At 37.2% G+C, this 23,596-nt stretch overlaps 3 protein-coding genes across 6 annotated transcripts; 1 reads left to right on the top strand and 2 right to left on the bottom strand.

Annotated features, from left to right (window-relative positions):
• Window positions 1-1,568: 1,568 nt before the first annotated feature.
• LOC127984139 (feline leukemia virus subgroup C receptor-related protein 1) lies at window positions 1,569-9,631 on the bottom strand. Its single transcript, XM_052586648.1, has 10 exons — window positions 8,710-9,631; window positions 7,724-7,868; window positions 6,876-7,016; window positions 6,353-6,420; window positions 5,475-5,578; window positions 4,924-5,034; window positions 3,657-3,762; window positions 3,302-3,413; window positions 3,152-3,216; window positions 1,569-2,770 (listed from the first exon to the last, which is right to left on the bottom strand). The coding sequence occupies exons 1-10, from the start codon at window positions 9,367-9,369 to the stop codon at window positions 2,708-2,710; spliced, it is 1,575 nt and encodes a 524-aa protein (XP_052442608.1). The 5' UTR covers window positions 9,370-9,631; the 3' UTR covers window positions 1,569-2,707.
• A 3,786-nt stretch (window positions 9,632-13,417) lies between these two features.
• tatdn3 (TatD DNase domain containing 3) lies at window positions 13,418-16,598 on the bottom strand. Of its 4 annotated transcripts, none has more exons than XM_052586649.1 (11): window positions 16,423-16,598; window positions 16,295-16,333; window positions 15,959-15,991; window positions 15,800-15,873; window positions 15,564-15,645; window positions 15,408-15,470; window positions 14,720-14,829; window positions 14,477-14,532; window positions 14,280-14,392; window positions 13,932-14,012; window positions 13,418-13,832 (listed from the first exon to the last, which is right to left on the bottom strand). In XM_052586649.1, exons 1-11 carry the CDS (start codon window positions 16,561-16,563, stop codon window positions 13,701-13,703), a joined length of 924 nt encoding a protein of 307 aa, XP_052442609.1. In that variant the 5' UTR covers window positions 16,564-16,598; the 3' UTR covers window positions 13,418-13,700. The 4 variants fall into 4 exon arrangements, with proteins under 4 accessions (XP_052442609.1, XP_052442612.1, XP_052442610.1 ...); XM_052586651.1 differs by having other exon boundaries at window positions 13,642-13,827; XM_052586652.1 differs by lacking the exon at window positions 16,295-16,333 and having other exon boundaries at window positions 13,418-13,827.
• Window positions 16,599-16,611: 13 nt separating this feature from the next.
• nsl1 (NSL1 component of MIS12 kinetochore complex) lies at window positions 16,612-19,712 on the top strand. The gene is made up of 6 exons (XM_052586653.1): window positions 16,612-16,893; window positions 17,072-17,150; window positions 17,241-17,368; window positions 18,866-18,920; window positions 19,016-19,083; window positions 19,260-19,712. Exons 1-6 carry the CDS (start codon window positions 16,726-16,728, stop codon window positions 19,491-19,493), a joined length of 732 nt encoding a protein of 243 aa, XP_052442613.1. The 5' UTR covers window positions 16,612-16,725; the 3' UTR covers window positions 19,494-19,712.
• The last annotated feature ends 3,884 nt before the right edge of the window (window positions 19,713-23,596 follow it).

The raw sequence follows: 23,596 nt of genomic DNA on the forward strand, positions 1-23,596 counted from the left end.
GCTTTTCATTGGAAGAAGCAACAAAGTGAGGCGGGTTCAATTCCATATAAGGGCAATATTTCCGCCTGTGATTGGTCAAAATAACGGAAATGGGCGTGAGCATGTCCAGCAGGGGGATTTTGTGAGCTCTTAAAATGTGTATTTAAAGTGATAGTGTATGTCAAATCAAGACCATATAATTTTGTAACAAGTAAAACAATTATTGCACCTTTTCAATCTTTTTGTTAAAAATGGCCTCAGATCGCATGAAAGTAAAACTCATAGTAGTGTTATTTTAGTGTTATTGAGATACTGTAATGGTTTTTATTGATATTTTGAATTAGTTTTGAATTATTTTGTACATTTTAGTTTTAGCTTTAGTATTAATTCGTTTTTGAATGTGTCTATGTATTTTTAAGTCATTTTTGTTGCAAATTTATTTATTTTAGGATATGAAGTTATACTGAATGAAAATGAAAAATGTTTCCTTTAAAAATGAAAAACGTTTATATTTTAAGTGACAGAAATTCATTTTTAAGGTTTTAAATATACAAATATTTTCTAAAACATATGGATGGGATGGCATTAGCTTACAATTCCATAAGAATATTTTATTAAATATTTTATTCCTGTTGCCCTCATATGAGTCTTGGTGCTATGTAACAACCTCCTGTTCAGACTCAGAAGCATCTTGTAGATATCTCCCATCTCCAACAGAAGGTACATTAGCAGAATGAATCATCTACCAGTTCTGCATATTTTGGATGTTTCCCCTATAGAACACTCATGGACTCACTCATCAGCTCATTAGCAGAGGCTTCAAGACATGAACCAGGTTAACAAATGTAATCATTTTATAAATAGTTTAAAGACATTTTCTATATATATATATATATATATATATATATATATATATATATATATATATATATATATATATATATGTGTGTGTGTGTGTGTGTGTGTGTGTGTGTGTGTGTGTGTGTGTGTGTGTGTGTGTGTGTGTGTGTGTGTGTGTGTGTTAAATTCATCAGTTGTGATCATATCTGATATTTTTTTTGGATATATTAAATTAAATTAAATTTAATTAATTAATTAGCCTCCTACATTATATGTTTTCTAAATCCTGCTGGCTGTAATTTTTATTTCCTCTAGGTGTCTGAAATTAGAGACTGTGCAGAAGATATTCCTCACCCAATAATTTTAGATTGCTTTTAGCTCCTTCTCTCCCTTTAATATGAAGTTCAAAGGACAGTGATGATTTATAGCTGTCATGTGTGAGCACTAGAGGGCGCTAGAGTTCTAAATGTAAACCCGCTCCACCCCTTCTAGGGGATGGATTTCTAGCCTGTTTTTCCTGTAAACTTCATAGGTTTACTAATCACAGATTATATGTTTGATTTCATCATAAAAAATTAGTACAGATGTATTTACTTTCTAAAACGTCTTACAAGGAATCTTATTAATTATTTAGATGTTTTCAAGGGTCTCAAATAGAGTGGTAGTGTTTAGAGAAAAACAGTGTAAATGTAAAAAATAAAACAATAAAAATCTTTCCACTATGAGTAAAAAAAAAAAAACATGCAGAATTAAATTTTCGCAATTTTCTTTTTATTATTTTACAACAGCAATAATGGAAACATGAGACACTTCCACTAGTGTTCAGTGTAATACTAATGAGTTCTTGCACAGAGTTTTACTCTCCAGTGAATTTCCCAGCATCTTTTGTGACAATCATGTGAAACCCCAGTTTACAGAGCTGCCTTCATTAACCGACAAGTATATTCCTAAGTAGAAACAGTAGAAATTGAAACCAAAATTAATAAATACAAAAACAATTCTTAAAAAGCAATCTTTCCAATAAATATGCATCTAAAATACAAAAATTTGTTAATCAAAGGCAAACCTAGGCTTAAAAAATAATAGTGCTTCATTCTACCACACACCTGAGGTGTGACATTTTCATAAAACCTCAGTAAGCCTGTCAGCGACACACTTTTGTAAGTGGATCACATTCATTTTTTAACAAAATTCATACTTAATGCAATACAAATGCTGTCAGATTGACTTGTGCTCTCCAGAAAAGTCTAAATAAGTACCGGTATGTTTTTCAGGTCAAAAAGCAATGGCTTGCAATAACTGCATAAGCACTTGAAATCACGTCAGTCTCATCATGGTAAGTGAATAGCACTCACTTAGGTTTACCATGCACTACATTTGACATAATAAGTATTTTCGGTTTATAGAACACTCTTCATTTAATGCATGGACAATCTTCGTCATCCTCAAAAAATAAAAAGAGAATTTATGGCCTTTGTGGAACTATTACATTTAGATGTGCTGCAATGCATGAGCAGATTTGAGAAATAACCGACATTGCTTCACAGTAGCACACAATCAGAAAGGTCCTTTGAGACGAAGCTAACAAACATGCTGTTCCAGACACACTAACAGGATTGTGCATATGGCCATTACAAGCCCGGTTAAAAACCTAATATTTGGTCCATGATTCTTGAAACAAATAGAAAGTATCATGCATGTATAATTTTGAGACAGACTGCATGGACACATTTCAGCCTAGATTTGGAGAAATGAATTCACAGCATATTTGTGAACAATTATCACTGTCCGTTTTCAATGAAAGTTCTTTATAACATCAATATTAGAGCAAAATAAGGAGATTTCAAGTCATCTCAGGAGAGTCTGTGCTGTTGGAGATGTTTAAGACTTAAATTGAAGACTCCAGCTTGACATCACTGGACACTTTTTCAGAAGGCAGCTCAGTGGGAACCTTCAGGAGAGACAAACAGGTGTTCAATTAACACTGCTTTAAGATCTGCAACCCTTTTTAATTTCCATAAAGATGGCAATTAATTGACTAAAGTGATGATATTGAACATCAGGCTACTGAAGGCCAAATACACTTGAATGCACTTAAAAAAATACTGTAAAACCTATATTGTAAATATATATTAATAGATTAGTCTGGCCAGCCAGCATGGCTTTTGTCCTTTTTGACTTTGATCTTGCACTTAACTGATTATAAATGTACTGCGATATCTCCTACTGCGTATTATCAAGATTAGCAGGGTTGGGTCTCTTGCTATTTGGCATGTTTAGTTCACAAAAGTGATGAGAGGCAACACTGGAAATTCAAATCAGAGGAACTTACTGCTTGTCCTTTGTTTATATCGCTCACATTGACGCCGTGTCTTTTGAGGTCTGATTTAATCAGAGCTGTAAAAACAACACAGAAGTTTCTCAGTGCTCTTCAGTAACACTACTGATTGATGAGAAAAAGCCTGTGATGAGGAAAATGAACCTGTTAGAACAATGCCGAGGAGGATCCAAGCACACAAGAAAATGTTTCCGCTGAGTGGGCCATAGTCTGTGGTAAGCTGCCCTTGGATGAGAGTAAAAATGATGCCGAACACCTAAAATTAAAGACAGTAGTGTATGAGGCAAAAATATGTAAGTAACAATGACTTATTCGAGAAGGCTCTAAACCTGTTCTTCAACATATAAGAGGATAGGCTGAAAAACTACAGTAAGTATATCAATATTTAATGTGGGTGTGCACCTTACCAGGCTGTTAAAAAAATAGAAAGGTGTTACCATGGTGTATGGAAATAACTGAAAGCTTATTGCAAAAATGAAACCAGTCAGTCAGTCAATACCTGTGCAAATGCATTTAGAAGACCAGATGATGTGCCCTCCGACTCAGGGTATGTGATTTCGACGCCAAATTCAAAGCCAATGGGAAGGTAACCAGTCATAAAAAACCTTTAGAAAAGAACAGTAGTAACATGAGTCAAATACACCTACCTGTACCTGGCAGTGAAAATTATTTGAATGGGAGGGAAAACTATTTGAATGTGAGAAGTTAAAGTATGGCATGCACAAACATGTTTGGGTGAATCGCACAACGAGGAAGCAAAACCTGATCAGTGATCACTTCTGCTGTTTTTACCGAGCGCCAACCTCCCGCTCTCTCTCGTGAGGCCAATAAGGAAGTGACTAAAACTTCAATTCATCGACAGGACACTTGAGGCCGGCTGCAAAAGGGAGTCAGTCCCATAGACTCCCCATGTTAAAATGCCCAACTTTACAGCAGAAAAAATAATGTTTACAGCCTGATGCAAAAAATTATTTTGCCCTTCATGACAACTGTGAAGGGGGTGAATTTTTTTTATAACTTATCCATTTAAATTATATTAAGACTTGAAGTTCTGCATAATTAAGGGCGTGGCCACTTGAGTGACAGGTGGATTGCCGTTGCTGGCACTGCCGTCGTGCTAAGTGGGTGTGGCTTCAGCAAATAGCTCCCCCCTTTTTGCCCATTTTTGATTGTCCTGGAGAGTCGCGCGGTGACGCACTGCCAAGATGGCGACGGCTCGCTCTGCACGCTTTAGGCTTCAAAAACACACTTCAGGAGTCTAAGGATGATGTCACGTCAGGGACACTACATCCATGTTTTTATACAGTCTATGGTTTTTACACACACAAGTGTGCCACTGGGTTGTTCACAAAAATTTGCTTTAGATCAATAAATATATTTTTAAAAAATGGTTTATTTGAAATAGATTGTTTTAAATATATCTGAAATATAGCTTTTGTGACATTATAAATGTTTTTGATATAAGTTTCAAATAAATATTTTATAAATGTTACTGAATATATAGAACATACATTTGTGTATGTAATATAAAAGTATAATATATAACATAATATGTTAATGATATATGATAATATAGTATGATTATATAAAATACAAACAAATATATAAATATATAAATATATACATACATAAAAGAGTATGTATATTCAAACTGTGTGTGGTAAGAGAACAAAGGAACATTGACCTGTCTGCACTTATGAATCAAGATACTCATTTCAGAAATGATAGTAACAGCTACACGAGTTGAACTCTAGTAGCAGGCTTACCCTAGAACACCAGCAGTAAAAAAGATAACAAGCAAATTTCCCAAGCTCAGCGTGAATGTGAACACCACCATTCCAATGAAGGACAGGATGTAGACGATCAATGTAGTCAATCTAAAGGACGAGAGGAAAAATGAATGCTTTTCTCAGATCTGAAATAAACAGTAAATGCAGAAAATTAAGTGAGGAGGGTTAATCCTATTAAAAATGAGTATATGTGTGGGTCACATTTATCATTGTTCTTTCAATAAGTTCTAGTTGGTCACACAAATTTCCCAAAAGAATTGACCAAAAGAAAGCTGGTTAGTTTGAAAGTGACTTGTGTGTGAACTGTGCCTCATACAATAAAAAACTTTGATTGTCCACAATATTTTACCAATGTGGGACCACATCTTAAAAAGAGAAATTTTAGAATAAGGTTAAAATATAAGCTGCTAATAATCAAAATCTGACAATAATACGAGTTCCAAAGCTAAATAGTTTAAAGCCATTTAAATTCAATTACAATCTAAATATCTGAGGAAAATAATATTCGGTTTGCCAGATAAACATACTTATAGGTTTTAGTACGATCCAACCAGATTCCACACAGTATGGAGCCAAACATTCCAGCCACCACCAAAGTCAAGCCGATTCTCCCTGTGTTTAGCTCTTCGCCCTAAAGAAAGAGTTTTTAAAAGTTCAAATTAGCATTTCAATCATGCTTCTAATTACGAGCACCTCATGTGTCTATATGCCTCTTTAAGATGAATCACTTGATGAATTCCCCAAATATTAAGTCACTGTGGATAAAAGCATCTGCTAAATGAATAAATGTAAATGTAATACTGTCCTAAAGCAAGCTCTGATCTCAGGATTTGGGGATTAAAAGATCACAAAAACAAGTTCAACAGGCCTTCAGTTTGTTAACCAGTATTTGGTTGCAACAAATCACTTTTAAGTCAAGAAACACTTAACAATCATTTATTTACAATTAAGGTTATTTATAGCTTAAGAGGTTTGTTGCAAATGAGCGCAGAATGCATTCTTTCTGAGCATGGTCTACAACACTTTGTCTAACTTTCAATGTTTTGTTAGGGACACGTCTTTCAAATGGACCTCCCAGGCAGATATGGATACGTGTTATGTGTGGTAAGAAATATCACATGGTGTGCGCTCACTAAACTTAAGCCTGGTGGGAAAGCCTGCAGAACATTCGGACACATCAAATTTGGGAATGTATACAGTGCTTGCCTTTTCATTTGGACTCTGTCATGAGTAGCAGGCATGCATGAAAAGCGGCTAATGAACTGTAAGAGCCTGGACAATAAAACAGTGACCAGCTGGCCATTCCCGGCAAACACTATAAAAAGTGCGCCTGAGACAGACACAGAAAGACTCCTACACACATGCATGTGGCATGTTCATGCTGAGTTTATCAAAGGTCACTTACCGGATAATGAGTAATTATCATTTGATTGAGAAGTGTAGATACAGAGTAGAATGATCCGGTCATGATGCCTAAAAACAATATCAAATATTCAATAAATTATGTTGAAAAAAAAAATTATTGTGTGAATAAAAGCACGGAGAACATATAAAGATGAGATTAAAGGAATAGTAAACCCTAAAATTTAAATAATTAATAAATAATATTTAAATATATAAATCAATCAATTTATGCATTTAGCAGACGCTTTTATCCAAAGCGACTTACAGTGCATTCAGGCTAACATTTTTTACTTAGCGTGTTCCCTGGGAATCGAACCCACAACCTTACGATGCTAATGCAATGCTCAACCACTTGCGCCACAGGAAATTTAAATTATTTATTATTGCCCAAAGCAAAAATAAAATAAAAACATATATAAAATTATCTAAAAATGTTATTTATTATAATTAAATGCATAAAAGTGTTCAGTGTGAGTAACGGATGACAGAATTGTAATTTTGCATGAAATAACTGTCTTCCTCACCATAGCTGATGAGGAGAAGAATGAAGGGCTTGTTCTTGAAGAGGTTGATGATTGATTTCTTGTAAGAATAGTCTTCAGCTGGACCGGTGGAGAGAACAGCTTGTGCTTTGCTGGGTGGGAGTGGAGGTCTGTCCTTAATGACTGAGAAGACGAATGGGAGAGACACACGTGAAATTCAACTACTGAACACATCTACAGCTGTTCTGAGGGGTTAACGTACTTGTATTTGTTTTGATACTCTTTAAAATTTGAATCACTCTTGCATATAAATCTCTTGTCTATGTTTCTAAAACAGCTCTTTTCCATGTTCTGATGATAGATGACACAACATGCAAAGATTGTGAGCAAGATGATTCCAAGTCAACCAGTTGCAACTTGCTTGTGTATTGTAAACTATAAAGTGAAAGTGAAAGTGACATGACATTCAGCCAAGTATGGTGACTCATACTCAGAATTTGTGGTCTGCATTTAACCCATCCGAAGTGCACACACACAGAGCAGTGAACACACACACACTGTGAACACACACCCGGAGCAGTGGGCAGCCATTTATGCTGCGGCGCCCGGGGAGCAGTTGGGGGTTCGATGCCTTGCTCAAGGGCACCTAAGTCGTGGTATTGAAGGTGGAGAGAGAACTGTACATGCACTCCCCCCACCCACAATTCCTGCCTGACCAAGACTCGAACTCACAACCTTTTGATTTGGAGTCCGACTCTCCACCCATTAGGCCACAACTTCCCAAATGGCATAAAAGCATGCAAAAGACTGTATGAGAAAATGCTGTTTTACATTCTGTTTTGCTCTTCGTCTCAACTGCTGGAAAAAAAGTTATAGATACTAGTTTTTACCAAATATTGTTAAAAGGAAGAGCAGAGTTGAAACTCCAGCTGTTCCATAGAACATTATGCTGATGTTGTGGCCCATGAGATCTTTGTCGTCGGCTGTGTTGGGAACCAGTACAGGTGGGAGCAGGAAACCGATGGCTACACCAAGCTGAAAAAAGAAATGTATTACACACAGTTTAATAAACAAATTAGTATATGAAACATATACTTCATACTTCAGGTTACACTTTAAGTTATAGTGTTTCAGTGTTATAGTGTTCTTATTACTCTGCACTGTTTAAAAAAAAAAAAAGATAGTGGTAACCATAGTTCCTGCCAAAATAATAACATACAATAAACAATGGGAACCAAAACTGCTTTGTTAACAGTATTCTTTCAAATATCTCCTATCGTGTTCTATCGTGTATCGTTGTATTTTTGATGAACCAACTTCTCTATCTTCTAAAGTAATAAAATTAGTAATGTTAAACATGAAATATTATCTTGTCTATCTCATTATATATATATATATATATATATATATATATATATATATATATATATATATATATATATATATATATATATTGTATCTTGTCTGTCTCTTATAGTTAAAAAATAAAATTATTTTTACTAATAAAAATTTATGATTTATTTTATCGCTCACTTTATCAATTTTATAACAAAATTAGACGAAATAAAAATTGACTATCAGCTTGAACCAGTTGAATTCTTAAAAGAGCGTTTTAGAGCAGAAGTCCAGTTTAAATCCAGATGGATTTTCCATCATTTATTTTAGTGGAAGTTATGATATGGAAATTATATTCTATTTTTAGAAGGGAAAATGCTACTTAATGTTAACAACATAACGTGAAATTATTAATAATGTTGACCTGACTTCAGCTGTACTTAATTTTAAATACAAAAGCAAGTGACATTCGTAACATGTGAAATGCCAACTAATATATGACCAAATTAATTTTTAATGGCATATAATTTAAAGGTCACACCTGGTTGCCCAACACCGCTGTGGCACAGGCCGTGGAAACTTCTCTCGGGCCGAACCAAACCGATGCGATTCTGGAGGGGAGGCCGAGGATGAACACCTGAGCCACAGAGCATATGATCTGAGCGGTCATGGTGACCCAGAACAGGCCTGGCCCCACGCTGGCACACTTTACCCACGCGCCCAGGACATTCAGTCCGGCCCCTAACAATGCCGTCATCCTCAGCCCCTTCTTATCCAAGAGCCACGTCGCGGGGAAGATTAAAGGCACATACGCGACCATATAGACCACAGAGAGCCAGTCAATAGCGATGCTAGATACATTATAATAGTCCATGAAGATGTTGGTAATGATGCTGTACTGGATCCACTGAAAAGCGTTGACGAGCGAATAGAGGCTGAACACACCAAGAACGGCAAACCGCCTCCAGTAGAGTCTCGTCTCCAGAGCTTCGTTATTCTGTTCGCCGGGCAACATCGCCTCTTTTTCGTCCGGAGGTGGAAGCTCCTGTTCCAGCACCTTCGGATCCAGCGTTATATGGACCGATCCATTGGAAAGCTCCTTGTAGCCGCTGTCCTCCTCTGTATTTCCTTCAGTGACACTGCCGTCAGGTGTGCTGTCGGGCAGAACATGCTGCTCCTGAAGAAACTCACCTGCCACCATCTCGGCAAATTTAACCCCTTCACATAGACATAAACGATTCTAGTTTATATCAGGCTAGACTAGACTAAAAAGGTGTAGCCTAAATCTCTTCCTGAAGCGGTGAGCGTATGAGATAAAGAGATAATGGTGATGTATTCAGATGCTCCACTTGATAATAACGCTGTAATTACAACTTAATAGAACTGGGGCCACGTTCCCGATCTCTACCACCGGCCTCAGCAGCATGCGTGTGATGATGGCGTGATGCACACATCCTCCTCGGATTTGCTTACCCTGATCAGATCAATACGGTAAGTGGGTTTATATGCTCGGCGAGGACCAATGAGACTGCAGACGGGGCGGGGCAAGTAGGCGACTGACCCCTTTCTTCGTTATACACTGATAAAGTAGACCATGAAAAATGCGAGCTGCATTGAATGGCATTTTACGCTTGCGCTCATCTTAGCCCAGCCATTTTAAATTGTTTGATATTATTCTAGGGTTACTTATTATGCTTAAAAAAAACTTATACAACAATGATGGAATACTGAGATAAAATACAAAAATATAACCATCAATAAAAAAAGAATTTGGAAAAAATCCAGGTCCACAAACAAACAGAATCAAGCCATAGGCTACTTATAGTTGCATTGATTTCAGGCACCGGCGGCGCCAGGGGGGGTCTTGGGGGGTCTCAAGACCCTGCCAAAGAATGCCTTGACCCCCCATTTGACCCCCCAGCCTCTTCCTTTTTAAAAAATATATATATTCGGGATAAAGATCCAAAAATGTTTCTCTTCAAACTACGCAGAACAATAATAAATAATTATTTCGATATTTATTCATACACTGAACCGAGAACCGTTTCTGTCGGACGCGTCCGATTCGAGAACCGATGTGCTGATGATAACTGCGCATGCGTGATTCAGCGTGAAGCAGACTGACTCAGAGCGCATCTGAACCGAGCTGATTCTTTTGGTGATTGATTCTGAATTGATTATGTGCTAATGTTATAAGTGCGGGTAAACCAAAGGCTTGAATAAAGGGCAATCATCGCCAATGACGGCATTACATCGAGCGCAAAAGAACCTGTGAATTTTTTTTTTGTTCAACTGGTTTATTTGATCGAATTGTCCGAAAGAACCGGTTTACTTGAGCACGTGCTACTTTGCCCCTTAAGTGCCCTTTTGTCAAAGCAAAATTTCCTCAAATGTTTTTTGTAATAACATAAACATTTGTGAATGCCTGCCCACGCCAAATCATAATATTAGTACAATTTATTAATAATAATTTAGCCATAAACAATATGACCAACATGATGACCGTTCACCTGACTACAACCTCATCTAACCGGGAAGATTCCTCATGCTGCACGCGCATTTTTTAATTGCTAGAGGATATTTTCAACATCGTGGCAGCTGGTAAGTGGTGTTTCATTCTCAGCGAAGTGATTTTGATGTTTATTTACTTATTATTATTTTACAAGAACGATGTGATGTGAGAACATGCAGATGTTTATATTGTAGTGTAGAAGTAACAACTAGCGTGCTGTTTGAGGGAGAAAAGTTTCACAGGCATCGAGGGGTCTGGTCTTTTTTATGTTATTTGAATAAACTTTTATTATATTACAGTACTTATTTATTTTTAACACGTAAAAATAATTATCACAATACTGGTAAGGCTTATTCAGATTTTCTCATTCTCTGAATTATCATTATAAAAATAAAAACAATTCAGAAATGAATTAAAATATAATTATGTTTTAAATGTGATGCAAATATTTTTTCTACAATAGCAACAGTGTTTACAACAGCAAGACCACTTTAGCGTGTAAACTCAATAATATCTATCTGGAAATAAATGTAAAAATATCAATGTCAATAAAAATGCATAATATACCTGACATGAAAGTGCAGCGTGAAGGATATGAATAACAAATGTAGCCTGTCATTTGTTTACATTGCAAAGGTGTTTTTGTTGTTTAGTAGCAGTAATATGCAGTTATTAGCCATGTCCACAGTATTTTTTGTTGGTTTTCATGAGACCCCCCTTGAAAAGACCAGGACCCCCCATTGCCCCCCCAATCAAAATTGTCTGGAGCCGCCACTGATTTCAGGTGTGCCAGTCTGGCACTTGCAACACAATATTTGTGGCTGGATTCTGTTTGTTTGTGGACCTGGATTTTTTTCAAAATTATTTTTCATGAACAGTTCACCCTTCCAAGAGCACTAGAGGATACAAGTGATACCAGCAGCGCTCCAGTTCCCCTTTGTTCAATATAACCATCAACTTTGTATTTTTGTAACATTCTTTTTTTGACACATATAGGCCTATCATCAAAAATGTATTGCCTATTATTGCTACCAGCATTACAACATCAATATTCTAACTTATTTGTAACATTTGAACTTTTAATGCAATATTTTGCAATGGCAAAATATTAGTGCAATTTTCCCTCACAACTGCAATTTCCCAAATTCACTGTTATGCCACCGGTCACTATTGTGACCATGAAGAGGTTTACTCATTCTATGACCACACTCCACGAAACTGAATATATCTGAATTTGTATATTAATACTAGACACATTAAAGATAATGAGTACCAGAAATCTTTGTCATATCTTTGTTAACATACTTTAGTAACCTTTCGTTTTGGGAGCTTTTATGCAGCTGCCATCTCAAGGTGCAAACAGAAATTAAACTGATTTGGTCATGTGACAGTTTATATTAATCATGTGAAACATATTTAATTAAGACCCTTTATTTTTTTCCCTTATTTGCAGGAAGTTAACTAAAACATCAGCCAGTAAGGTTTTTAGATCTTTATAAATGAAAACCTTTGTGACCAGATGGATTAAATGGGTTTTGTTCAATTCAAACATTTTAGCTTTTATAAAAATTATACACAAACTTTAAATGATAGGTCTACATAAACATTCTATAACAACATGAAAATAAGTGCTGAAAACGCTGTAAAATGTGTCACTTTTGCAGCTAATAATGTTATGCGACAAAGCAGTACCTCTTGTTCTTGTGGCATTGAATAGAAAAAAACTATTCATCTTTATTCCATATTATTAAAATAGCACGAAGGTCAAGGTGTAGGCTAGTTTCAGTCTGGACTTGGTGAAATGTGGGAGACTTTTACAAACATCTTTCAAAGCTAACATGACAGTGCAAGACAGAATACATAATGTTCAATGCAGTTTTTAAAGACGTACTGAATGACAGCGTTGTTTCACAATACTGCTAGTTAGGAACCATAAAATACAATTCATTCCACTGAAAAAGCTATTTTTAACAGTAAAAAAGCCTTTAAATTATTTAAGTTATATTTTAATCTACAGGCTAGCCTACTGGTGTGGAAGACGTGGCCTGTGTTGAGATTTCATATTTGGAAGGGGCAAGGGGCTTGTTTGGGCTATGATATGGCATTTGGGATGGTTTTGTTACACAGTGCTGGCACCCCTGCAATATATATGTATGTATGTATAAAAAACTTCCGGCGGCGACACACATTACCGGAAGGCTACATGTCTGGTTACCATGGTTACAGCTGTTTAAACATCAAGGACTGAAATGGCCACAAGTTGATTCGCCTTCACAAGTACCCTACATATGATTGATAACAATGTCAAAATCTAAGCAAGACCAACTGTACGAGTTCAATATGCAGAGGGAGACGTGGTGTCGCGTGGAGACCACCAGTAGGTTCTGGAGTTTACCTCAAAGGAAACATTTCCGCGCTCACCTCCAGAACAGCTGTGACTTCAGCGCGCTGCAGACCGCGCGCCCCGAGCAGCGCTCCTCCTGGATGGACAGAGACGACAACAGCAGACATCCCGAGCGAAGACACTTCGAGGACAGCTGTAAGACGCGCTTGAAACTTCACCTCCAACTAATAAAGGCTACATTCGACATATGATGAAGTAAAATACGATCTTTTTTGTGCTTCCAGATAAAAGTCATCAAGTGTTAGGAACTTCAATCAACCTCTGTGAAGATTAACTTTTTTCTCCACACAGCAATACACGTGTAATGAAACGATCTGTCAATAAAACAGTGGATTAATTCAAATTTTTTTATTAAAAAAATTGTCAAACTGTTATTTATCAGCCTTAATGTCAAAACCTGTATGACTTTCTTCTGAAAGGAATACAAATGAAAAACATTTGAAAAATGTATTGATAGGGAGAATTGGTTTTAACCCAGCTCACAAAAACAATCTGAAAGGTTCATGCATGATACTTTTACAGAAAACTTCAAAGTACAAGACATTAATCTAAGTCAATTTGTTTTCTCTGAGTGAGTGCTTTATTAACAAAATGACATTATATAAGAAAAATAATTCTATCTTTTTAACTTAGAAAACAACCGAAGGGCATTCTGTGTTGTGACTTCCATAACTGCGTCTGAAGATATTCCCTTAATCTTCGCAATGTATTCACAGCAGATCATTATGTTTCCAGGCTCATTTCTAATCTAGGGCAAAAATAAATAAATAAGATAAACATGGACAGTGAGCTTCAAAACATCTCAGTCATACAGAAAATCAGATTATAATAAAAGGTTAGGACTTACATGTTTGTCAATCCCCAAGGCTGGAGAATCTGTCTCAAGGCAAATGTGTTCCAGTGGAATCTGTCTGATCAATTTTGCTCTCTGCATTTGAAATATGGTAGTGAAAATAGTGTAAAATGATGTCAAACCTAACGTTTGTCACTGAAGTTACATATAGGTTTTAATAATACATAATTTCCGGTTCAAACAAACAATCATATGTACAAAATGTACTAATATTTGAAGTGAATGACATGTGACGTGGAACTGAGTCATTCTTTAATATATGATTCAAGTCTTTATTGCATACTTATCTATGATTTTATGGCACACAAGCATGATGGTAATTAAATTAAATCCTTATATAACCTGCTCAGTTTTGCTGACAGCAGGCGGAAATGAGAAGCAGAATCCAGCCTGAACCCCTTCCATAGCAACTGATGGCTTGCCGGCAAAGTTATGCAATAATGCTTGTCTAATCCCTAAAGACATAAAAGTAGAATTACTCAAGAAATTCAGCTGCATTTGTAAAGGTCACAGAGACATAATGATTTGTTATCTCTTACCTAGTTCTTTCATCGTGTCTATGGTAACCTTAGCTGCTGAGCGGGAATGTACATTCCTTTAAGATAAAAGAATGGACTGAGATATGAGCATTAATGAAACTACAAAACTAACAGTCAGTTCAGGATGTACAATATATCCTGCAATACCAAGTAATAGTAAAAAGTAACAAACAATGTATCCATTTCTCAGCTGCTCTTATGATTTCCTGTTACTCTCCAATAGAAAGACCTGTTGCTACTCACACTGGCAAATCAAGTTCTTTAGATATTTCAAGTTGTTTTATAAAGACTTTTATCTGCTCATCACGCTCTTGAGTAGTTTTCGCAAACCAGGGGGTGAAATCAAGACCAATCTGTGAAGAGAAAAAAATAATAATAAATGCAAGCGTAGATCACATTATGTAACAAGAAATAGGTGAACTACAATACTGACTCAAGATTTAAAATCTGCATTAGAAATTTGAGGCCTGGCTTCCCCAGTCTTGTATGATTTTCATACTTTTATTCATTTTATTTATTATTATTATCCCTAGACCAATGGTTCTCAACCTTGTAAATAACAATATTTGAAGGCTCCATAATTTTGTAAGGCTTTGTAAAATAATTTTTCTTTACAATTTCTACCTGATAAAATATGCAGTTAGAAGATTCTAATTAATTTAGATAATAGTTCTACAATAAAATACAATCAAATAATTTTAAATCATATTGATTACCCCTTGTAAGTTTGCTAAGGACTTCTTTTCTTTTTCTCATTTTATTTAATTAATTTCACATTCCTTAAATTGACCTCTACTTTCTATATAAAATGTATAATCAAAACAAGCTGTATGTTTTATTTTTGTTTGGTAAGTGTTATTTAAATACATTTAAAAAATGCAGAGCAATGTCTGTTAAAAAATTGTCTGAAAAAGACATGATCTTATTTTACCTCACTGACTGCAACAATATCAGCTCTGTACTTCTGGAACAAAGGAAGGAATGGCTCCAGGTCCTGTTAAAACAAAACTAATACTTTTGCACTAAAAGGTCACAACATAGCATATGAAGCAGGGTATCTTTCTATATCTTGTTTGGTTATATTCACCTGAATCTTGACACTATGCAAGTCTTGCCCTGATCCTTGAAGGGGATGAATGCCAAAACAAGGGAACACAAAGCCAGGATAGCTATATCAAAAACATTAAATATTAGTAAAGCTGCATGTGTCCATTTCTGTGTAAGCATACGTGATGTGTGTGTGTGTGTGTGTGCAGCTAGAACACTGTCATTCCAAAAGCCACAGGAAACTCCTCAGTGAGAATGTTCTCATACAAAGCTTACGTTTTTGACAGCAGAATAACTTTCTCAAACTCACTGGCTCCCTCTGTAACAGCCACAAGAGCTTTCACTCCAGCCTGAAATTACATTAGTTACACAAGTCATTGTTGGTTTTGTTTGTCAGCTTTTATTGATTTGTCTCTTAAGATTGACAAAACTTACTCTTTTAGCTCTCAAAAGGACGTCATCTATATCCTAGAAAAAAGAAAAAAAAAACTTAAATATATAAACTAGATTCTGTGCAAATGATTTCTGTTTGGTATGACAACCTACCGCTTGTCTGTATATAGTTTACATAAACACAGTGATACTGACAACATTGCTTACAAAAGTTTACATTTAATATTATATAATAGCATTTATCTTTGTTGTTATTACTGTAACTTCATCCGGTCAAAAAGTGGCCTAATTTATAATAAATACTGTACTGTGCAAATCAATAAGATCACTCTGAACTACCTGCTGAAAAACAACTTAAACCAGATGAGACAAGCAAACCTGCTGATGAGTTTGGTTTAGGTGGGTTTTTCTGTAAGTCTGTAGCACACATTAAAACGGTGATGGATCCGCTCATGATAAAGACATCGTTTTTATGGCTTAAAGATAAGGCTTTCGCAATTTCTTACCTGTGTAAACTCATCTGCTGACAAGTGACAGTGACAGTCAATGAACCCTCTAGCCATGATGTTAGTGTATATAAAAATAATTTGCGCACGTTTCTGTTTAAATTTGTAAACAAAATGTGTTATTAAACCTCTTGTTTTCATGATCTCTACGGCATTTTCTGTCCGTTTCTTTTACTGTCTATGGTTCTGATTCTTCGCGATGGAGATCGGAACGTTTCTTCCGCTGTTTCTGATAGGGTTTGTTTCGTTGTAACACATTCTGCTTCCGTTTCCAGGATTTATTTTGAAAAAGAAGCGGCAGTCATGGAGGCAGATCGTGAGAGCGGGGCAGATTTTAGAGTAAATGTCAAGTCGAAAAAACACGTTCGTGAACAGCTTGAAAAGTATAAAGACTTATTTAAAAAGTTGCTCGATGGCCAATGCCACATTTCCGAGGAGGACAAAGCTAAATTGCTGCAAGAAATGGTTGTGGTAAGTCTAGTAGAAAAAAAAACACGTGAGTTCAATTATTTGTGTTTATTATGTGTACGATGGTTTCACTGTGGCAACGCCATCTGTTTAACTTGTGGTATTTTTGTGGAAACCAAGTATTTGAGTTATTTATGACATCGATGATGATTTTTCATTTGTCTTTTTTATTATCATTTAGAACTTTGAATTCACAGTGCAAGAAAATCTAGTTATTGGTGGCTTGTCCTGGGACGAGGTGTCAGAGGATTATTGTGAAGGTAAGTTACTGTCAGTTTTAGAGAACTCAATACACTTTTGCAAACCAAACCCAAGCCATAACATTATTAACCATTACTTTGTATGTTCAGACTATGACAGCACAATAAATGACATTCTGGATGAGAAAATAGTAGAGACTGCCTGCAAACGCAACTCTTACCCAAAGCAAATACGCAACCAGGTTGTACGATCATTAAGAGCAGAAAGGAAACTTCTGGTGAGACATGTTTATTATCATATATATATATAATAATTATAATAATTTCAGTAATTCAACTCAAATTGTGAAACTCGTGTATTAAATAAATTCAATGCACACAGACTAAAGTAGTTTAAGCCTTTGGTTCTTTTAATTTAAAACAAAAACCCACCAATTCATGATCTCAACAAATTAGAATGGACTGAGGCTGGGGTCAAGGCATAGAGACGTGTCAAGGAATTTGGCAACAGTTGTCGTATTCCTCTTGTTAAGCCTCTCCTGAACCACCTACAACTTCAGAGGCACAGTGGTCAAAAGTCCTCTTTTCAGATGAGAGAAAGTTTTGTATTACATTTGGAATTCAAGGTCCTAGAGTCTGGAGGAAGGGTGGAGAAGCTCATAGCCCAAGTTTTTTTGAAGTCCAGTGTTAAGTTTCCACAGTCTGTGTTGATTTGGGGTGTAATGTCATCTCCTGGTGTTGGTCCATTGTGTTGAAAGCCAAAGTCACCGTACCAGTTTACCAAGAAATTTCGGAGCACTTCATGCTTCCTTCTGGTGACCAGCTTTTTGAAGATGCTGATTTCATTTTCCAGTAGGATTTGGCACCTGCCCCCAATGCCAAAAGCACCAAAAGTTGGTTAAATGACCATGGTGTGGGTGTGCTTGACTGGGCCGCAAACTCACCAGACATGAACCCCAGAGAGAATCTATTGTCAAGAGGAAGATGAGGAACAAGAGACCGGAAAATGCAGATGAGCTGAAGACCACTGTCAAAGAAACCTGGGCTTCCATACCCCCTCAGCAGTGCCACAAACTGATCACCTCCATGCCACACTGAATTGAAGCAGTAATTAAAACAAAAGGAGCTCCTACCAAGTTTTTTTAGTACATGTACAGTAAATGAACATACTTTCCAGAAGGCCAACAATTCACTTAAGTTTTTTTATTTTTCTTATGAAGTAAGAAATTCACATTTATTGAGATGCACCTGTATGAAACTAATTATCTTTGGGAACACCTATCAGACAGAGTTAATTAGTTATGACACCTTGACGAAGGCAAAATAGGTGTGCGCTTGTCACCTGTTTTTAAAACTTATAGCCATGATGAAATCAAGGCTTTTTAAAACTTTTTGATTAAGATTAAAGTGCCGACTATTATTATTTTTACGAGTTGAATCATCCCTTGCATTCAAAGAGCACCGAGACAAGGTACCAATACCCTGTGCACCACTTTTGCATTCTTTATTTAGAGTAAATCAGTTATTTTAAAGTTTTACATGTTCTACTCCTGGCCACTAGATGTCACAATATATGATGTCATTATTCTTTTAAGACTTACAAATTTTAGGTGTTCAATCTCTGGCCACTAGATGTCATAATAAAACACTATTGTGTTTGCTGGATTAAAAAGTACACTGCTTTTTCAGAGTACAGCTCAGATTGTTTTAGAAGACCTAAATGTTGTTGCGTGAATGTAGCTTATAAGCTTTTTACTGTTGATCCATTATTTTAGGGTTTGTATGAACAGACAGTGAAGCCACAAGACCTAAAACCAGACCCAGCTCAAGGTGTGTGCGCTTTTCTTTTCTTAGCAAAAGTACATAATTTGTAAAACTGTGCTTTATGCAGTGTTTGTTACTGGCACTTAAACATTTTTTTACAGACACTGCCATCAGAAATGTGTCAGCTGCTGCACCTGCAATGTTGAAACAAGCCAGTACAGTTATGAAGGTATAAATCAAGTTTAATTACTTTTATACAGTGCCTCTTGAATGCATGGTACTACATGCTTGTCCATTTTAGTGTCTTATAATTTTAAGTATACCAGTGAGATAAAAGTATCATTACCATAGTCAAAAAAGGATTTATATTTCTAAACATGCTCCATTTTCCATCATTCTGTTCAGTCTCTGAAAAGTCTGAAGCAGGCAGCCGAGGGCTTGCGTCAAGTACTTGACATGCAGCCTTCAGCGGAGTCGGTGGAGATCTACAGTGAAGTGTTTGGCAGCTCAGTAGGAGACGTCTATCCAGACATTCACCACAGGCTTCCCTCCACCATCAAAAGAGCTGCGTCTGATTCAGAATACAGTGCAGACTATGTACCTGCTCCAAAGACCATCCAAATGACTGATGCAAATTAATGTGTATATCTGTGTATGTATCATTTTGTATGGTAATAGAGAAGGGCAGTTGGGAGTATTGTATTGACACCTGTTATTAGATAAATGTTTTGTATGTTGATTTTTACCCATATCATGTAAATAAATATTCAAGAAATACTTTGTGCATATAGTTAAAAATGAAAAATAAGTGCTACATCAATTTCTTTTTCCATTACAATAAATTACTTTTTTGGAGAACTATTGTGCTGATGTGGTCCAGGTTCATACCACAAGGTGTTGTTGGTCTACCAGTACTGGTTTCCAAATACTGGCACTGAGCACATTTTAATTAAACAACTGAGCCAATTAAACATGGACTAACAGGATCCCTTTTTATATCATAAGTAAACAATGATAAAAAAAATTCATCTTAACATTTACAAATATCTTTAGGCCAATATCTTATAATTGCCAAAATTTGTTAAGTAAACTGATGGAAAAGAATATCAGGATTAAATTCTACTTCTGATAAACTTACTACAGGTGCATCATAATAAATTCGAATGTTGAGGAAAAGTTCATTTATTTCAGTAATTCAACTCAAATTGTGAAACTCATGTATTAAATAAATTATAAGCACACAGACTAAAGTAGTTTAAGTCTTTGGTTCTTTTAATTGTGATGATTTTAACTCATATATAACAAAACCCCACCAATTCACGATCTCAACAAATTAGAATATGATGACATGCCAATCAGCTAATCAAGTCAAAACACCTGCAAAGGTTTCTGAGCCTTCAAAATGATCTCTGACAATTATTGACACCCTTCACAAGGTGTGTAAGTCACACAAATTCATTTGCAGATAAGCTGACTGTTCACAGAGTGATGTATCCAAGCATGTTAACAGAAATTTGAGTCGAACAAAAAAGTGTGCAAGAAAAAGATGCACAACCAACCGAGATAACCGCAGCCTTATGAGGATTGTCAAGCAAAATTGATTCAAGAATTTTAGTGAACTTCACAAGGAATGGACTGAGGCTGGGGTCAAGGCATCAAGAGCCACCACACACAGCTGTGTCAAGGAATTTGGCTACAGTTGTCGTATTCCTCTTGTTAAGCCACTCCTGTACCACAGAGAACGTCAGAGGTGTTTTACCTTGGCTAAGGAGAAAAAGAAATGGACTGTTGCCATTGGTCCAAAGTCCTTTTTCAGATGAGACCAAGTTTTGTATTTCATTTGTAAACCAAGGTCCTAGAGTCTGGAGGAAGGGGGAGAAGCTCATAGCCTAACTTTCTTGAAGTCCAGTGTTAAATTTGCACAGTCTGTGTTGATTTGGGGTGCAATGACATCTCCTGGTGTTGGTCCATTGTGTTTTTTGAAAACTTCAAAAAGGTTAGGTCACTGCACCTGTTTACCAAGAAATTTTGGAGCTCTTCATGCTTCCTTCTGCTGACCAGCTTTTTGAAGATGCTGATTTCATTTTTCATTAACCTGCCCAAACTGCCAAAAGCACCAAAAGTTGGTTAAATGACCATGGTGTTAATGTGCTTGATTGGCCAGCAAACTCACCAGACCTTTACCTCAGAGAGGTAAATTGTGTTTTAAACAACTGAGCCAATTATACATGGACTAACAGGATCTAACAGGACGCATATCACTCTGTTCCACGAGCAGCTTTGGGAAATTCTGATCACTGTCTGATTCATCTTATACCATCCTACAAACAGAAACTTAAATCTGCTAAACCTGTAGTAAGGACTGTGAAGAGATGGACCAGCGAAACGGAGCAGGATTTACAATCTTGTTTTGACCTCACTGATTGGAGTGTTTTTGAAGCTGCTACCACCGATCTGGACGAACTCACAGAGACTGTAACATCCTATATTAGTTTCTGTGAGGATGTTTGCATTCCTACCAGGACTTATTTAACATTCAACAACGATAAGCCATGGTTTACAGTAAAACTCAGACATCTTCGTCAGGCCAAAGAGGATGCCTACAGAAATGGGGACAGGGTCTTGTACAATCAGGCCAGGAACACACTGAACAAAGAGATCAGAGCGGCTAAAAAGACCTACGCTAAAAAGTTGGAAGACCAGTTTTCTTCCAACGACTCAACTTCAGTTTGGAGAGGACTGAGGGCCATCACAAACTACAAGACACCATCCCCTTGCACTGAGGCTAATCAACGGCTTGCTAACGACCTGAATGAATTTTATTGCAGATTTGAAACCCCCAACACCCATTCTGACCATCTCCCTGCACAACCATTAACACCTCCTGCAATCCCCCGTTCCACACCTACTGCTCTTCAAATCTGTGAAGATGATGTGCGCCAGGTCTTCAAGAAGAACAAAAGAAGAAAAGCACCAGGCCCAGATGGTGTTACACCAGCCTGTCTGAAAATCTGTGCTGACCAGCTGGCCCCCATCTTTTCACAGATCTTCAACCGATCCCTGGAGTTGTGTGAAGTACCTTCCTGCTTCAAACGCTCCACCATCATCCCCATCCCAAAGAAACCCAAGATAACAGGACTTAACGACTACAGGCCTGTGGCTCTAACATCTGTCGTCATGAAGTCGTTTGAAAAACTGGTTCTGGGTTATCTGAAGGACATCACTGGACCCTTACTGGACCCCCTGCAGTTTGCTTACCGAGCAAACAGGTCCGTGGATGATGCAATCAATATAGGATTGCACTTCATCCTGCAACATCTGGACAAAACAGGGACTTATGTGAGGATCCTGTTTGTGGACTTTAGTTCGGCTTTCAACACCATAATCCCAACAACCCTCCAGACCAAACTGACCCAGCTCTCTGTTCCTAGCTCTATCTGTCGGTGGATCACCAGCTTTCTGACAGACAGGCAACAGTTAGTGAGAATGGGGAAATTCACATCAAACAGCTGCTCCACCAACACTGGCGCCCCTCAGGGATGTGTTCTCTCCCCTCTGCTCTTCTCCCTGTACACCAACGACTGCACCTCTAAAGACCCCTCTGTCAGGCTCCTGAAGTTTGCAGATGACACTACAGTCATCGGCCTCATCCAGGACGGTGATGAGTCTGCTTACAGACAAGAGGTTGAGCAGCTGGCTGTCTGGTGCAGTCTTAACAACCTGGAGCTGAACACGCTCAAAACAGTGGAGATGATCGTGGACTTTAGGAGAAACCCACCTGCACTTTCCCCACTCACCATCATGAACAGCCCTGTGACTGCAGTGGAGTCATTCAGATTCCTGGGAACCACCATCTCTCAGGACCTGAAGTGGGACAGTCACATTGACTCCATTGTAAAAAAGGCCCAACAAAGGTTGTATTTCCTTCGCCAGCTGAGGAAGTTTAACCTGCCACAGGAGCTGCTGAAACAGTTCTACTCAGCCGTCATTGAGTCTGTACTGTGTACTTCTATAACTGTCTGGTTTGGCTCAGCAACAAAATCGGACATCAGAAGACTACAGAGAACTGTTCGGACTGCTGAAAGGATTATTGGTGCTCCCCTGCCCACCCTTCAAGAACTGTATACATCCAGAGTGAGGAAAAGGGCTCATAAAATCACTCTGGATCCCTCACATCCAAGTCACTCCATTTTTGAACTTTTGCCATCTGGCCGGCGTCTCAGAGCCGCAAATACCAGAACAGCAAGGCACAAAAACAGTTTCTTCCCCCAGGCAATCTACCTCATGAACAGTTAAATGTTCCCCACTTATGCTTATGCAAACAAAATTGCAACATCCTTCTATTTATTTGTTACCCCTCCATCCTAGTACATCCCTGCATCTTTTTCAATCCTATCCCATTATCATTTATAGCACAATTGTTTATACACTTATTTTTTAGGCTACATATTTTTTTTTTTTTTTTTTTTTGTCTGTGTGTTGGTGTCTCTGTGTACTGGAAGCTTATGTCACTAAAACAAATTCCTTGTATGCGCAAACATACTTGGCAATAAAGCTCTTTCTGATTCTGATTCTGATTCTGAGAGAATCTATTGTCAAGAGGAAGATGAGAAACAAGAGTTCAAAAAATGCAGATGAACTGAAGACCACGGTCAAAGAAACCTGGGCTTCCATACCCCCTCAGCAGTGCCACAAACTGATCACCTCCATGCCACGCTGAATTGAGGCAGTAATTAAAACAA

The sequence above is a fragment of the Carassius gibelio genome, chromosome B20 (assembly GCF_023724105.1).
Source record: "Carassius gibelio isolate Cgi1373 ecotype wild population from Czech Republic chromosome B20, carGib1.2-hapl.c, whole genome shotgun sequence".
In the NCBI taxonomy this organism is placed as follows: Eukaryota; Metazoa; Chordata; class Actinopteri; order Cypriniformes; family Cyprinidae; genus Carassius; species Carassius gibelio.

Excerpts from the sequence above, each read along its gene's own strand:
- nsl1 (XM_052586653.1), top strand. The coding sequence starts at position 16,726 with ATGGAGGCAGATCGTGAGAGCGGGGCAGATTTTAGAGTAAATGTCAAG. Across the intron at positions 18,921-19,015 it reads AAAACCAGACCCAGCTCAAG|ACACTGCCATCAGAAATGTG; the intron begins GTGTGTGCGCTT and ends ATTTTTTTACAG. Across the intron at positions 19,084-19,259 it reads AAGCCAGTACAGTTATGAAG|TCTCTGAAAAGTCTGAAGCA; the intron begins GTATAAATCAAG and ends CATTCTGTTCAG.
- LOC127984139 (XM_052586648.1), bottom strand. The coding sequence starts at position 9,369 with ATGGTGGCAGGTGAGTTTCTTCAGGAGCAGCATGTTCTGCCCGACAGC. Across the intron at positions 3,217-3,301 it reads CCTCGGCATTGTTCTAACAG|CTCTGATTAAATCAGACCTC; the intron begins GTTCATTTTCCT and ends TTGTTTTTACAG. Across the intron at positions 2,771-3,151 it reads ATATAAACAAAGGACAAGCA|GTTCCCACTGAGCTGCCTTC; the intron begins GTAAGTTCCTCT and ends TCTCTCCTGAAG.
- tatdn3 (XM_052586649.1), bottom strand. The coding sequence starts at position 16,563 with ATGAAAACAAGAGGTTTAATAACACATTTTGTTTACAAATTTAAACAG. Across the intron at positions 16,334-16,422 it reads CAGCAGATGAGTTTACACAG|ACTTACAGAAAAACCCACCT; the intron begins GTAAGAAATTGC and ends TGTGTGCTACAG. Across the intron at positions 15,992-16,294 it reads TAAACCAAACTCATCAGCAG|GATATAGATGACGTCCTTTT; the intron begins GTTTGCTTGTCT and ends TCTTTTTTCTAG.